This window comes from Uranotaenia lowii, chromosome 2 (assembly GCF_029784155.1).
Source record: "Uranotaenia lowii strain MFRU-FL chromosome 2, ASM2978415v1, whole genome shotgun sequence".
Taxonomy (NCBI): Eukaryota; Metazoa; Arthropoda; class Insecta; order Diptera; family Culicidae; genus Uranotaenia; species Uranotaenia lowii.
Genome location: NC_073692.1, coordinates 270,016,204 through 270,032,826, shown reverse-complemented (window position 1 = coordinate 270,032,826; position 16,623 = coordinate 270,016,204). Strand labels below are relative to the sequence as shown.

Genomic DNA, 16,623 nt, shown 5'->3' with positions numbered 1-16,623 from the left:
ACTGGATGTTTAAGCGCTCACAATCGTACGGGTCATCCGTGAGAATGATGTCCATCGCACCTCCATCCAGTTCAGCCGACGAAACCCTCGGTAGCTTTGTATTGGACAAGGCTGCTTTCACCGCTAATGACACAGCATCGAACAGGTTTCCGCCACATTCGAGGATCAAAATATCAATATACAATTTCCAGCATTGCAACCTTGCCAGAATACACAGCGGACTCAAATCAAAAGCTTGTTGTGAGAGATAAGCTTTGGACAGGGTATTTGCAATCTCGGTGGCTAATTCTTCACCGCCCCGGCCCTCAAAATCAGGTGTTGCATTGGCAGAACAATCTACGAAAAATTCCAACCGGCCTTCTTTTGGCCGATCTGGCAAGGGAACGTCGATATCGGCCTTCACAGCCACCAATATATCGGTATTGGCTAATCGCAACCGAGCTGATCCCATCGCATGAACTACGACGTCCGTTTCTAGTTCCATTGGACGGTAATCGCTGTTAGTGCGTCCATCATTGCGGTAATCTTTCTACAATGGAATATATGGGGGAATAAGATTAACTATATTTAAAAAGGTTTTCAGAAAATGTTCTGAAGGAACAGATTTTTTGAGTGTAACACGTCATAAGTTTTTGACGATTCATGAGAAGTGACGCTTTTCATAAATGATATTTTACTCACCTGAATTCCATGTAAAATATAGGTTTTCTCAGCTTCACTTAACAGAACATTCGCCATTTGAAAGCAAAAAACCTTTGCAAAATGTTTTGAAGCTAATTTGTGAAGCGGCGAAGACGCTTTTATTCAAGAGAAGAAGAAAAATAACCGCGTGTTTTCAAACCTTTTGTTGTTCTCCTCTATTTTCCTTTATATTATGGTTATTCTATGGTATCTTCCTCCGAGGTCGAATGGTCGAAGAAAAATTGAACGTTTATATTTTTATATTCGATGAACTGGAAACACTTTTTATGTTCCGATTTTCGCGATTTTCGTATTCACGTATAGAAAGAGGCATATTATTTTCAAATTCCTGCTTTAATTTATTATCTGAACTGAACATATAAAGTAATAATAATGGATCCGAGTGCTATACGAAAGCTCGATGAGGTAGTGGTGAATCGGATTGCAGCGGGTGAGATTATTCAGCGGCCGGCAAACGCGGTTAAGGAAATGATCGAAAACAGCCTGGATGCCAAATCCACCAGCATTCAAGTGGTAGTAAAAACTGGCGGGCTGAAGTCCCTGCAGATCCAAGACAACGGAACCGGAATACGTCGGGAAGATTTGGAAATTGTATGCGAACGGTTCACGACGTCCAAATTGCAGAAATTTGAGGACCTTTCCACCATCGATACGTACGGGTTCCGCGGGGAAGCTCTTGCTAGCATAAGTCATGTAGCACATTTAACCATCGTTACAAAAACACGTCTGGAAAAATGCGCGTTTAAGGTAAATGATTGAAATGTGGTTTAATTTTTTTCAGCGGTTCAGTCCTTTTGAGCTTAACTTAAAATTTTTAATTTTTCTTAAAAAAATCAAAGAAGTCTCAATTTATTTTGCAACGAATTTAAGATGGAAAGAAAACAAATTTTGAACAACATGATCGTTTATATTCTAGGCATCATATGAAGACGGCAAGTTGAAAGGTGATGTAAAACCATGTGCCGGAAACCAGGGAACGCAAATAACGGTTGAAGATCTATTTTACAACGTTCCAATGAGGAAGCAAGCCCTTAAAGCCCCCAACGAAGAATACCAGAAAATATCGGATGTCATTAGCAAATACGCAGTTCATAATCCACAGACGGCTTTCATTCTGAAAAAGTTCGGAGAAAATGCGTCCATAAGAACTCAAGCCAAATCGACAGTCGAAAATAACATTAAAACAATTTATGGTTCTTCCATAGGGAAAGCTTTGATGAAACTGGACATCGATGATGACATATTGCAACTTAAAGTCAGTGGCTTTATCACCAATGTAAACTTTTCTTTGAAGAAAAGTTTATTTGTACTGTTTATAAACCACCGCGCTGTGGAGTCAACTAATCTTAAACGAGCAATCGATCAAGTCTATTCACTGTATCTAGTGAAAGGAACGTCTCCTTTCATATACCTATCCATAGAAATGAATCCAGCTAACGTGGACGTAAACGTGCATCCTACCAAGCACGAGGTACATTTCCTACACGAAGATGAAATCATCGATAAAATTAAGGAAGCAATCGAACGGATCCTATTGGGTGGCAACGCCAGCCGAACTTTCTACACTCAGGCCCTTTTGCCGGGAGCTTCCACGCCGGACGTGGAAACTGTAAAGCTAAACGAATCTTATGACAAACCTAAGCAGCTGGAGTATAAATTAGTTAGGACCAGTCACAACGATCAAAAGTTGGAGAAATTTTTCGGTCCGAATGTCTCACGGAATGCTTCTTTCAATGAATCAACCGGAAACACCAGCTCAACGATAAGCAGTGCTACGATAGTGACGCCCAAAAGAGAGAAAGTATTCAGGTAAGGTTTTTTTTAAATTATGAATGCTAACCATAGTTGTAGACAGATGATAAAAAAATGTGTTAACATATGTTTATGAATGCACGGAAATTTTCTTGTGGACACACATTCGGGTTAATATACGTGACCCTTTTTCCGAAACTATGAAATATTTTGTTGGGTTCGTTGTTACACACAATTTTTAGCGAAGGCAGGATAGCTCAAGATGTTTGAAAGTACTTCCATTTATAAAGTAACCGGGGTCATGCCAATAAAAGTTATATAAAAACTAACCGCATGGAGGCAACAAATGTATGAAGTTTATCATCTTCTTTTTACCACTAAGTCTGATAAGGTCTGCTTGAGGCTAAGAAACTGATTTCATAAAGCTTCTTATTTTCCATAATGTTTTTATTTAACATGTTTGATGTAAACTATTTCAAACTGCCAACCTTATATGCGGTTTCCTGCCAGTGAGCCAGTGAGTGATCAGTAAATTACTCTCACTCAGTTACTGAGACGATGAGTTGAAAAGTCAAGTCTCGCGGCTTTGTTTAACCTCAGGCTATTGTGATGGTTTATCTACCTAGCTCAAAGCTTCAGCAATCCAGATTTCAGTGATTTTTAATATTATTACAGCCGAAAATGGATCAAAATAATGTGGTAGGTTTTTTATACTGATAAAACAAAATGCTTAATTATATTTGTACCCAATTTTTTATTTCAGATGATGATTTCCAACGATGTAAGGCCAATAAAAATACCTCGACTGTTTTCACTGACGCTCACGCCACTCGCTATTCATTTTGCAGGTACAAAGAAGGCTAGACGAACGAGTGGGACAGTTTGAGCAGGAGGCAAGAGATCTGGTCAGTTGGGCGGACAGTTCTAGTCAATTTGACGAAAATAATTTCCTAGAAACACGAAGAGGTTTCTTTATGCGCCACCGTTACAGTCACGTCGATACTAATTTAAAAAAGCAATCCGAAGTGCTCTTCAACGCACCACAATTATCGGATGTGGTATTTCTGGTTTATGATCAGACTGAAACACGAACGCTTGTTAAGCCCGTTTTCGCTCACAAATTTATCTTGATGGCTGTTTCCGATTATTTCCGAGACCTATTCAGCGGTCTTTATTATAGCGTAGAACCATGTTACATCGTTATACAAGGCTTCAATTTTAAGCACTTTGTACACATCATGCGTTACATTTATGTAGGGTGGGCGGAGGATACATTCGACGTGGACGAAGTTGGTGATTTTCTACAGGCTGTAAAACTCCTTGGTTTGATGGATATGTTCCATTGGCAGGTGCGTACTTGGTTGATGGACAGCATAAAACAGCGCTTAGCCAATCCCGTGTTGCTATATATTGCGAGCGTAGAGCATAGGTTTCATGATATTCTGCTAGAATGTCTAACTGCGATCACGGATAGTCCAACGGCAGCATTTGAAGATGCCAGTTTTAACAATATATCACCAGCAGGTATGCAATTACTAATGAGTCGCACGCGATTCAACTGTTCCAAAAAGGATATATTAGACGCACTTAAAGGTTGGATTGCGCATAACAAAGATTTTGATGAGGTCAAAAAGCAAGAAATGCTACAAAGAGCCATGGCGACGCATTACAGTTACAAGGGAATAAAATATACACTACGAATTCATGAAGGCGTTCCTTATAGCTATTTCCACGATTGCGACGAGTTGGCATTTGAAAGTACAGACCAACTAGCGTCATATCCCTACCTTCAATTAAATAAAGAATACAACTTGAAAGCATCGTTCTCACTAGAACCCAGTGTAGGCCTTTTCATTTACGGAGTTATCATTCATTTTGGAAGGCATAGAAATCATGATGAGCGATTCGACGAAAGCAGTTTTGAAGGGCAATTTGTGATCAAAGCTGGTGAACTCGTAATTGCGCAAGCAATGTTTGAAAGTACTATTGAATTTGACACACAGCCTTCGGTTGCGGTAGAAATTTTCTTTCCGAAAGCTGCTCTGAACTTTGATAGAAGTTATGAGTTTGAGGTCACTTGGCGAACTGTTGGCCCTTATCCCGATGTTTTTGCCTATGAAATTGCTCAAAGTCAGTTTCGGACGGACGGCCACGTTTTTGTTTCCGATTTGTTCTACGATTTCCAAGTTGATCCTGCTGAGCGTGATGATGATGGCGGGTTTGCGGAAGACGATGACGAGAATAATCTGGAAGAAGAAGCTGAATCCGACGAAAATGAAGCACCAACGGATGAAACGGAAAATGATTCAACCGACGAGGATGAAATGCAGTATGGAGAAATTCCATTTTGCTAAGAACGATTAACATGATAAGTGAGAATATGGAAGAACAGCAAATAATTGACAAATGATTTTAACCAAAGATGCATTAGGTATTGACCGATAATAAATTTCTTATTTACCTCTTAGAAAATACATCGCTGGCTATTTTAAATTCATAATCATAAGTAAATAAATGATAAAATAATGTTCAATAAAAACAAATTTCAAGCGGTTTTTTATTCCTTAAACATTAGACGAGAATAAGAAATATTTAATATGATTATCTTGATTTCCAATTACAGGGATACAAAGCTGACAAGTGTGCTCAATCTGCGGAAATCTCTTGAAGATGATTGCGACCGTAATACACGAAAAATACTTAGTGAACTAGCATTCGTTGGAGTAATCGATCGCGTGCAGGCTCTTATACAGTACGATACAAGAATGTTTCTGACCAATACTAAAGTTTTGTGCGAGGAATTATGCTATCAGCTGTTATTGTTTCATTTCGGCAATCTCACTAGAATCTCCTTCCAAAAACCGCTACCATTGGTAGAACTGGCCAAACTCGCGCTGCAGAGTTCAGAGAGCGGTTGGACCGAGGAAGATGGACCGGTTGACGAGCTAGCAGACCGGATTGTAGAAATATTGCTCAACAAAGCACCAATTATGCGCGAATATTTCAATCTTTGCATTGGTGAGATTGGTGTGTTGGAATCTATACCAAATATCATCGACGGGTACACTCCATCAATGGCGCATCTTCCAATGTACATTCTTCGTTTGGCTACAGAAGTTGAATGGGACGATGAACAGGAATGCTTTCGGACATTTTGTCGAGAAACTGCTCAGTTTTACGCAAAGATGGCATTGACCAAAGAAATGACAGAATGTAAATGGGAAGTCGAACACGCGGTCTATCCAGCAATAAAACAGTATTTACTGCCACCGAAAAATTTCGCTAAGAATGGTACACTCTTACAAGTTGCGAACCTTCCTGATCTTTATCGCGTTTTTGAACGGTGCTAGCTTTTTCGAGTCTAATTAATAATAAAAAATGGTTTATTTAAAGATTTATTAAAAACTATCACTTTATAACAAAGTAATGAGAACGCCAAACATTCGATGACAAATCTCTTGGAAAATAACAGATGTACTGAAAAAAAAATTAAACATTTCTATCCATTCTACTTTCTATCCAAATTATGTTTCAGAAGCTGATCGAGAACGTTCCGTTTAATAAATTTAGCGTATAGAAAAAAAACTTAAGGAAATACTATTCATTTTCTGCGTTTTTTATATTTGGACTATTTCCGCATGAACAGAATTTTTTTTTGCAAATCGTTCTTCCAAAGGGTTTTGTGAAACCCTCGTAATAGGTACTAAATTTTTTTTCCATCCACCATTCTTATTCAATACAAATTAGGTTGCTGAATTCGCTTTTCTCGTTCGGCATTCTTCACGTGTTCCTTCAAAAGATTCATAATTTCGTTATCATACTCCCTGGGAGTTGGCTTGACCCCCGTTGCCCAGTAGAATATGTCCCAGTCATTGGTGGGCATGTTAATCAGGTTGTCGTACAGTTTCGTTTGCTTTGCGTCCATCGTTGCAAGATATTTTGCTGCAAAAGTGCTCAGCAAAAGCCCATTTTCGAGCATTCCACGTTTGCGGGATTGGTACAGCAATCTGAAATTTCGCAATGTTGAACAATTTGGAACTATGTAATAATAAAATTATTTTTACCTAGACTTTTGCAGTTGAAGTGGTTCATTTTGTTTCTGTTTGTAGATTGGAATTGGGAGAGATTTATCTTCCAAATCAATCATAGGAACAACCGGGGGCCTATCTCCGCTGTTATGTGGAGGCGCTGAAACCGATCGCCCGGTGTGGAACCTACCGATAGCTATCAAGCTACATTCAGCTCCTTGGTTGAGAGACAAACGTGACTGTGAAAAATAAAACGCGTTAAAAAATTTTACTGTAAATATTCCGTAATTTTTTAAACTTACCAGTCGAAGCAGCGACATTTCGAAGCGTAATTAGCCCGAACACTTATATAAACAAAACTATTCCAGAACTTTTTGCAGGCCTGATCTAAAATGTGTGTTTAGAAAATCGAAACGAAAAGATTAAAAATAGTTGCTCGTCTAGAAAATACGAAACAAATTAACTACAAGGTTAACCGGCCGAACTCAAAATTAGGAAAAACGGTCTTGAAGATCGAACAATGACGTCCCTCAATTTTGAGTAAGGTACACCGGGTAAGTGTGGACGCGGGCTGACGCGGGATAAGTGTGGACGATAGCTATTAAAACAATACTAGTGCACTATCTATTTTTTCAAACTTTTGATGCAGAATGTTAAATTTACTTGTAATTTATAAAGAAATGGCGGTTAAAAATAAAGAAAAAGTTTATTTACAAAAAAACTAAAATTTTGTCTCCAAACCATACTTGCGGTAAGTGGGGACGGCTTTATATATACAAATTTGATGTTAAGATACCCATTTTTTCAATATTTTTTCCTTCATCCAATACAATTTAGCTATTTTTAGCATTCGGATCATGAAAAGTCTGGAATAATTATATATTTTCGATAGAATCGGATCTCGTGTGTTGCAACTTTACACACAATAATCATTGAAAGACGCTTAGTAATAGTAATAATTTCATTTTTGAGTTCGTCTTAATTTATATCCTCATATTGCGATAATTTATCAATCTATTTGCATCCTTATAATCAATTCGGTACAACAGAACTTTGAATCGGCCGAGAATGATCAATCACTCTTTCTCCTCACTAAACATCTTTCCTTGAAAGCGATAAGGTCACTTGCTAACGGTGGCTCCAGAGATACCCCACTAGTTGAAAGAACTTACACACTACTATAAGCTTACCGTTGAACCCCTCCCCCTGTCTGTTCAAGAAACGGTCCACCAATTAAATACTGTAACGACACTAATCCAAAAGTAGATCTGAGCCTAGGCAAAGTAATCAAAGCCGGCAAAGCTTCAGCTATCGTCCTGTCACTCTTTTATCCACTCGTCGAAAATAAATACTCCAACTACCTACACATCTATGCCGACGGCTCTAAATCAGCCGACGCGATGGAAAAGTCGGATGCAGCAAGCGTGATGCCGTTAAGAAATCTACCACAGACACACATGAATACAATCTATTTTTAACCTTGGTCCCAGTAAAAACATCACACTCTGCTGGATACCGGGCGGACCGGGCCACTCCGGCATTCCAGGTAACGAATCAGTGGATCGACTTGCCTCAGCTGGCTCTAAAAACACTCCTCCCAAAATTCCCATTCCGAATCTGATGCTAGCCGATCCATTAAAACCCAGATACAGGAAGCCTGGGAAAGAGAATGGACTTCTAACAATCGCTCGCCGTTGCGATGAATCAAAAACACGACACAGTGATGGATTGAGAGATCCTGCACTTCCGAAAGAAAAGCTTTAACACGACTCCGCATCGGCCACGCTCGGCTCACCCAGGAATACATCATGTCCAAAGATAACCCTCCTACCTACACTTCCTGCCTTACCCCTACCTCCGTCAAACATATCCTTACCTCTTGTCTGCAATACCATAATCTTAGAATATCCGAATATCCTGCTCCCTCTTACCAAGCATTATCCAACTGTCCTGAAGAAAGACATACATCGTCTTAGCCTATTTAGGCTTTACAGACTGAATAAATGACGTGGACAACTTAATATTAACATTTAACACCCAGTACCAAGATGGGAATCGAACCCATGCCATCAGTGGACTAGCGATTACCGTCAGAACTGATGGAGAACTGATGCGTTTTCCTGATAACATATAGGTATTAAGGTACACCGGGGCAAGTGCAAACTCGGGGCAAGTGCAAACGTTCAACTTTTCCATGTTACAAAAAAAATATATTTATTCTTCTAGAAATTGTTGTTCAGCCCCAAACAAACGATCTGGCACAGATAAACTAAACTTTCTAAACACACTGCACTTTTTGATTACAAACAAGTTCAAGTACGTACTAGACATGAACAGTGTGTTTTTGTTTTGCATGTTTTGACTACAAAAAAGGGCATTAAAATCCAGTTTTTCGTTGAATGCTGAGTGTTTGAGACTGATATTCAAGTGAAAGCAGAAAATTTATGTTAAATTTTCGTACACCCTGAAAGTTGTGAAAATAATGTTCACTCTTGTCAATCCAAAGATGCAAACGCACCTTTAAGCCATTTAACATCAGCCTTTTCAGAAAATTCATCATCGAAAAGGTTTAGCATTATAATCACTTATAATTATATTAGAATGGCCAGAAGAGGTATCCAAAGTGTTGTATCTGAAGCGGGTATTCAAAATTCCGCAATGCCTTTGTAAATGAAGCTTAAAATAACAGCCAGAAAAAATAGAGTCCAAAAAGTAATTAATATTGCAGGAAAACAGCAAATATATTGTTAAAAGTTGATAAAACATACCGGAACATGTATTAAATTCATTTTAGGACCGATACACTGACGCATCTGTGAATTAGTTTAGAAAAAAGTATTGCGTTTGCACTTGCCCCCATAAATGGGGCAAGTGCAAGTTTAAAATTTTTTTCACAAAAGTACCGTAGCTTTTTACTTAAATATATTTTTTAATTTTTCACCACTTTTCACTCTCAACGGGAATTGGTTTGAGAACTATTTTAGTGAGTCAACGAACGATACCATCAAGTAGCCATTCACCGCCCAGACACCATTTACTGCCCAAAATCACCCTTTTATGTGTATTTTGAAAAAAAAAAAAAAAAACTGGGATGTTTTCCCCAAAAATAAGACCTGTGTTCTGTGTTGGCATCATTGTTCGACCATTTCACTGAAAAAACATCACTTAATTATGCTAACTATATGGCCAGAAATAAAATATTTGGTTTTTCGTTTCCGGTCAAATTATAAATTCGACGCCTGTTAGCGAACTAAGCATTAATGTGCTTTAGTGCAAAAAGAGTGTTTGTTAACTAAATAGTACATATTTCACCTAAAATCGACTTGAAACGATAGTTTTATTATCGTTAAATAGATTTGCATCAGAAAGTTTTCGATTGTTTCAAAAGTTGTTGTTTTTTGAAGCGTTAAGTGATGGGCGGTCATTGGTGTATAAACAAAAGTGTTGGTTCCTAATGACCGGTCACGCACAATTTCTTTGCTTTTAAGTTTTAACGCATGTATTGTGTAAAATGTGTAGATTGTAAGTAGCATTAAGTTTGTTTGTTTGTTTAGTTTGTTTAGTATGTTAGAAAATGATGTTATATCGCTGAAAGTAGCTACTTGAGGCTGTTTACCGGGAATCATCATTTTGTCAGTAAACGCCCTTTGTTAAAATATGTACAAAATTTGCGGGAACAATTTCACAAAATGTATTCTCTCAAGATCTAATATATAGTTTTGACAGCTCCTTACAAGAACAGTACTAGAAAAAACCGTTTCCATCTTATTAGATAATTTTTCCTTAAAAAAAACTTTATCGGTACCGCAAAAAGTCGAGTGGGCGGTAATAGGGCCAGTTGAACATCCCCAATTTTAGCTTATTATTTTGAAAAGCGTACATTTTTCGCATTCCTCTAAATTTTTTATTGAAAGTAGAGCAGTTTTGAGATGTATTGGAAAAGAAAGCGAATAAAAATCTGCCATCGTTTTTTTAATACACATGTTTGAAGTTGAAAAACCGTTTAACTGGGCGGTAGATGGTGACTTGATGGTAATTAATAATTTTTGATAAAATACATATTTTTTAAGGACATGTGAAAGGTGAACTATGATGAAATCCGTTTGCGCTTGCCCCGGTGTACCTTAACTGATTTTCGTGGGTTTAGATTCATTGTTTAGGTAATTTATTCCAGTGCCTGAATATTTTAACCCCCATCCGTATCAGATTTCATTACCCTAATCGTTATAGCTTTTGGCGTGTTCAACCGATCTAAACAAAACTTATAACAATTGAAACTTTGTAATGTCAGTAAAATATGTTTAGAACTTTATATAAACCTTAAGCTACTAGTTTTCTCGTTATTCAGCATAAAAGAAAAAAAAAATCCGAAAAAACATGCCTCAAGAAAACTGCTGTAATTCATATATTACACGTCCAAAGAAATATTTACCTTATGCATATGGAAGCTGGAGTTAGTGCCTGGTTGGTGTTAATTCGGTGGGTGGTGATTTGGGCAGAGAGCCAAGCTGAGAGAAGAAATAATAATGCGTGTCGTACGTTTCTTGGTTGGAAATTTTCCATTGATAGTAGTTCGCGTTTGCTAGTCACGACACGCATCATTATTTCGTCTGTCGGCTTCGCTCTCTGCCCAAATCACCACCCACCGTACCTTCTCGGAGAGCAAACAAACGCGTTTTGCTGGACGCGCTGCTTGTGGTTCTAGAAATTCAGGAATTATTTTACGTTTATAATTTTCATATTTTTGTGAAATCTCACAGCGTGAATTGTTGCACCTCACTAAGTGTAGATTAAATTTGCTTTCCAATGAATATACTTTTGATTGATCCAAACAAAGTAAAAGCACTGAAAATCCGGGTACAACCTGACGGTGGACACAAAAACAGATGAAATTTCAATTTGTAAAAAAATCGCGCAAAGTAGTGTTCTTTGAAAAATTCCAGTAAATTCAATTTTTGTTGCATCGAAAATCTAAAGACAGCAAAATGTCAGAATTGTAATAAATGTTGTAGTCATATTTTTTCAAAAACTCTACCATCGCTCAAACAGTATTTACTAGCAATCGAATGGAAAGTAGATTCTTCAGACCACTTTTTTGAACTTTTTGTGACCATTTCATTAAAAAAAAATTTAAAAAAATAATTCTTGGCTTCATGATGTGGCCATTAACTTCAGCTTTCATATGCATAAGGTAAATATTTTTTTGGACGTGTAATATATGAACTACAGTAGTTTTCCTGAGGCATGTTTTTTCGGATTTTTTTCATCCTGAGTAACGAGAAAACTAGTAGCTTTAGCTTTATATAATGTTCTGAACGTATTTTACTGCATTACAAGGTTTCTATTTATATAAGTTTTATATGAAATTAGTTATAATTCAAACGACTTGTATAGATTTTACTTTTGGAGTGTCAAATTGACACTCTAAGTCGGAAAAGGTAGTTTTTTTGCCCGGTTTCCAGGGTTCATCCATAAAAAAAAGTAAAGTATTCAAGAAAATTTTGAAATCATTTAGGGTCCCCGAAGAAATTTTAGTATTTTTAAGCTTCTGAAAAACGTTACAAGCCTTCAAACTTGCAATAGTGTCAAAATGGCACTCTAATGCGGATGAGGGTTAAACTATAATTGATGAAACTTACTCGACCTGAATTCTGCTCTAAATGGCAAAACCCCGGAAAAGATGCATTTTAAAATTCCCATATGAGGCCTACAGAGTTAGGTTTACAACGCACTCTTTAGATATAACAAAAACTTTGTTGAACAAATCACTCGTTCGATTTACATATACAGTATCGTTCATAATTGTATAGACATCGAAAGCACGCACACTGTCACTTCTACTTTGAACTTCCATAACTCTATACTCTGATATTTTTTGATCAAATTTTCTGCGTTAGATAGATCAACTATTGTCGTAACCTGGTGATTTCGTTTAAGTAACAATTGCTTAGCCAATTCAAGATAAATCTCTTTGTTTGATTTAATGGCAGCAGTGAAAACTGCTGAACCATTATCGCAACGTTCTGCTTCGTCCTGGTGACCGAACAAGGTGACCTCGACCAGCTTGCGGGCGACCACCGTCTTCAAAGCTGTCGGTTTTGGTTCGATTTTCGAACCGCTGCTTCGACCCGGCGCTTCCTTCTTCTTGGTTGTGGTGATGGTGGTTGGATTATCCTTTTTGGCAGAGGGACCAGGGGCTTCCTTCATCGTCTGCGTCTCCATATTTATTCAATTTATCACTGGTTATAAACAACCGTCACAAGAATATCTTCCAAGGTGTGCTCTGACATGAACTATCGAAGAGATGTCCGTGATAGTGAACACCATCTCAGAGCTCTTGCGAAACCAACCAACTTTTGAAGAATTTTATACCCAAAATTAAACTTTTCTTCAAAATCACACTTAAATCAATGTTTGTTTTGTGATGAATTGGTCGTTTAGGTAAATCCTATATTAACAGGGTTGTAAATTACTAACATTTACATAGTTATTCAAGCAAACGAAAGAGATATAGCCATAAATCTGTGTGATTTTAGTGGGTTTTCGAATGACTTCTACTTCATAGTCTTATTGTGCTATGTTTAATTTCAGTTTTATTTTCTTCATTATTAATCGCCTATCTCTACAATACCTTTTACCCCTACTCTTAAACTGTAAATAGTATAAAGCAACATGTCGTCATATTTCTTTGGAATTTTGGCTACCCTTTGTGGTCTTCCATTTAGTAAAACATTTTCTGGTATTATATTTAGAAATTCATTTCCATTTTCTTCATCACGACTATCTTCCCTGTCTGTAGCTTTCTCACAGTTTGAGCTAGTTTTTTGTAAAATGCAGCCTGGTACTAGTTTCAAATCATCAACTTTTCTCGAATATTTGATTCCTCTTTCGTTCTCAATATCTACTCGTGCTCCTTCTCTCTCGATTACCACATATTTTTCAGATGAAAATTCTGGATCAGTTTTCTTTCTCTTCTGAACTGAAACAACTACTATATCACCTTCTTTAATTTCTGATGGCTTTGCTCTTCGTTGGCCATCGGCGTACAATTTGCTCTGCAATTTTGAAAAACAATCCCTTTCGGTAGATTGTAATTTGTAGATTTGGTAAGAAAAACAAGGTAAATGCTCACGTAGCCATCTGACTACCAACAGAGCGGTTTTCGTTGGCTAATCCGGATTCACAAAGCAATCAACATATAAAAGGCTGCTGTTATTCTGTCGAACACGGCTTATTAAAAAAACACACTAAACATCAAAGTAGTCCTAAAATTTTGACACCCTTTTCCCATTTTCGCCTCTTTCGCAAACCAAATCATAGTAATGAAAATTACCGATTCTGCGCTAGGTGATCCAATAGCAGGAGATCGGGCCCTGACACCCCAATCGCTCCCTGGTTCTCCATCCCGTGCCTCGTGTTTTCCCAGGAACACAGAAATAGTCACAGTCGCACATTTTGATTCAGTTACTCTGTCGAACACACAGGAGAAAGACCAAAAACGTAATGAAACTGGCGACGGCTAAGACTGCTCCTTTTATAACTTTTTATCTGTTGGCGCACACACGATATTCCTGCCGATGCTGCAGAGATTTTCCTTTGTTTTCGGTATCGATCAGTGGTGCCAGTGGTAAAACCGATTTTAAAAAGATTTTTCTAATCGAAACTATTCTTTGTTGATATTATCAGAATGAAAATACTTGGACAACATTCAAAAAATGTATTTTATTTTTTTCTCAACAATCGTCTTGTTTGCGAAAACGGCAAGACTCGTAGTCCAGCAAAACGACATTCCCGAAAATCAGGGACTCATCGTCCAAAAATGGTATTTACATTTGATACAGTTTATCGTTCGAGTTCTGAAACATAATTGATTCAACTTCCAATTTTCAAGTACTGCTGCACAAACTTTTTTCCACTATACCAGAATGCTTAATTTGCCTTCCCACAGTAAAACTTCTACAAAAAATTAATTTCCGACCCATTTAGATGTGCAATTTTTTTCTCGCTTACAGAATTGATTACTATCTTCATAGAAATTCTTCCGTTTACTTATCCATCTCAAATATCATCCAAGCACTGGTGAAAAATTCTTCAATTGCTGTTTTCCTTCAACATACATATATAATTTTTAAAATTTCACTTAAACTTTTTGTCTGTTCTACAGCGTTTCTACTGCATTTTCAACTAAATTCTAATTCATTTTCATGTAAGTTCTGCCTCGTCTACAGAAAGTAGTTCTTTTATCTCATTTCTGCCTCGACTACAGAAATAAATTCAAATAACTGCCTCGTCTACAGTTACCTAATCAATCGACATAGATTGAATAGAGCTTATTAACTTTGGGAGCAAGGTATAATACCGGCTGTGCCATTGTCGTAACCTGGTGATTTCGTTTAAGTAACAATTGCTTAGCCAATTCAAGATAAATCTCTTTGTTTGATTTAATGGCAGCAGTGAAAACTGCTGAACCATTATCGCAACGTTCTGCTTCGTCCTGGTGACCGAACAAGGTGACCTCGACCAGCTTGCGGGCGACCACCGTCTTCAAAGCTGTCGGTTTTGGTTCGATTTTCGAACCGCTGCTTCGACCCGGCGCTTCCTTCTTCTTGGTTGTGGTGATGGTGGTTGGATTATCCTTTTTGGCAGAGGGACCAGGGGCTTCCTTCATCGTCTGCGTCTCCATATTTATTCAATTTATCACTGGTTATAAACAACCGTCACAAGAATATCTTCCAAGGTGTGCTCTGACATGAACTATCGAAGAGATGTCCGTGATAGTGAACACCATCTCAGAGCTCTTGCGAAACCAACCAACTTTTGAAGAATTTTATACCCAAAATTAAACTTTTCTTCAAAATCACACTTAAATCAATGTTTGTTTTGTGATGAATTGGTCGTTTAGGTAAATCCTATATTAACAGGGTTGTAAATTACTAACATTTACATAGTTATTCAAGCAAACGAAAGAGATATAGCCATAAATCTGTGTGATTTTAGTGGGTTTTCGAATGACTTCTACTTCATAGTCTTATTGTGCTATGTTTAATTTCAGTTTTATTTTCTTCATTATTAATCGCCTATCTCTACAACTATCACACTATTATATCACAAAATAAGAGCTTTCTTGAGTTTTTGTGGCCTGAGTTACAGTAATTCTACGAAAATCGGACTATTTGGACTTTTACCATTCGAACTAAAATATCTCAGAAACTACGCTACATTTTCTGTTTAAAATTTTGCAGAGTGATTGTTGAAATATTCGGTAAGCATGTCTGAAGTTTTTGAAAAGTTCTATCGATAGGATCAAAAGTAACGCGAGGCACAATATTTCAGGCATGAGCCTAAAAATGCGATTTCTTTAGAATTTTGGACGATTCATGAGAACAATATCGTTTCCATCCACAAATCAGTCGAAAAATGTCTGGCAAAAGCAATGAAGAGAAGAAAAATAGGAAATAAATGATCTTTTTGTGTTTTGAAATCAGAATCTCGCGATATTTTTTTTTTTCGGTTGAAATAGATTTACTGATTGCTAAACATCAAATAGGATTTTCCTATGGAAACATTCGTTCAAAATTCTATAGAAATCGCATTTCTAGTTTCATGCCTGAAATATTGTACCTCACGTAACATTTGATCCCATCGGTAGAACTCTTCAAAAACTTCAGACATGCTAGCTTTATATTTCAACAATCAATCTGCATAATATCGATAAAAAATGTAGCGCAGTTTCTGAGATATTGCAATTTGAATGGTAAAAGTCCAAAGAGTCCGATTTTCGTAGAATTACTGTATCTCAGGCCACACAAACTTCAGAAAGCTCTAATTTTGTAATATAATAGTGTGATAGTTGATCTATCTAACGAAGAAAATTTGATCAAAAAATATCATCAGAGTATAAAGTTATGGAAGTTCAAAGTTGAAGTGACAGTGCGCGTGCTTTCAATTTCTATACAATTATGAACGGTACTGTATACGAATATATTCGTAATAGTTTTGCGTCTTTCAGGCACGAAAATTTCATCTTACACACATTGCATGCTTTTGTTTGACGAGTTAACACTTAGAATTTTAGTTTATCTTATATAACTTTTATAATACTCTAATCGAGGTGCAATTTCGGATGGAATGTATGTCAGGA

The 16,623-nt window shown here is 37.2% G+C and overlaps 3 protein-coding genes across 3 annotated transcripts in view; 1 reads left to right on the top strand and 2 right to left on the bottom strand.

Moving 5' to 3' along the window:
• Positions 1–867, bottom strand: part of LOC129744179 (exosome complex exonuclease RRP42) — a 27,196-nt gene extending 26,329 nt beyond the window's left edge. Inside the window, exons 1-2 of the mRNA XM_055736595.1 lie at positions 682–867; positions 1–529 (exon numbers count right to left, since the gene is read on the bottom strand). Coding sequence (XP_055592570.1) covers positions 1–529; positions 682–738 — 586 coding nt within the window. The 5' untranslated portion in view covers positions 739–867. The remainder of the gene's footprint in view (positions 530–681) is intronic.
• A 115-nt stretch (positions 868–982) lies between these two features.
• LOC129744163 (DNA mismatch repair protein Mlh1) lies at positions 983–5,872 on the top strand. The gene is made up of 3 exons (XM_055736576.1): positions 983–1,449; positions 1,619–2,511; positions 5,078–5,872. Exons 1-3 carry the CDS (start codon positions 1,075–1,077, stop codon positions 5,802–5,804), a joined length of 1,995 nt encoding a protein of 664 aa, XP_055592551.1. The 5' UTR covers positions 983–1,074; the 3' UTR covers positions 5,805–5,872.
• Positions 5,834–6,923, bottom strand: LOC129744178 (succinate dehydrogenase assembly factor 2, mitochondrial-like). The gene is made up of 3 exons (XM_055736594.1): positions 6,785–6,923; positions 6,519–6,721; positions 5,834–6,461 (listed from the first exon to the last, which is right to left on the bottom strand). The coding sequence occupies exons 1-3, from the start codon at positions 6,800–6,802 to the stop codon at positions 6,188–6,190; spliced, it is 495 nt and encodes a 164-aa protein (XP_055592569.1). The 5' UTR covers positions 6,803–6,923; the 3' UTR covers positions 5,834–6,187.
• Positions 6,924–16,623: the final 9,700 nt, after the last annotated feature.

Bases quoted from the DNA above. Each gene is read 5' to 3' on its own strand.
- LOC129744163 (XM_055736576.1), top strand. From the start codon at position 1,075: ATGGATCCGAGTGCTATACGAAAGCTCGATGAGGTAGTGGTGAATCGG. The intron at 1,450-1,618 runs GTAAATGATTGA...TTTATATTCTAG, and splicing joins TGGAAAAATGCGCGTTTAAG to GCATCATATGAAGACGGCAA. The intron at 2,512-5,077 runs GTAAGGTTTTTT...TTCCAATTACAG, and splicing joins AAAAGAGAGAAAGTATTCAG to GGATACAAAGCTGACAAGTG.
- LOC129744178 (XM_055736594.1), bottom strand. The intron at 6,462-6,518 runs GTAAAAATAATT...GCGAAATTTCAG, and splicing joins CTTCAACTGCAAAAGTCTAG to ATTGCTGTACCAATCCCGCA.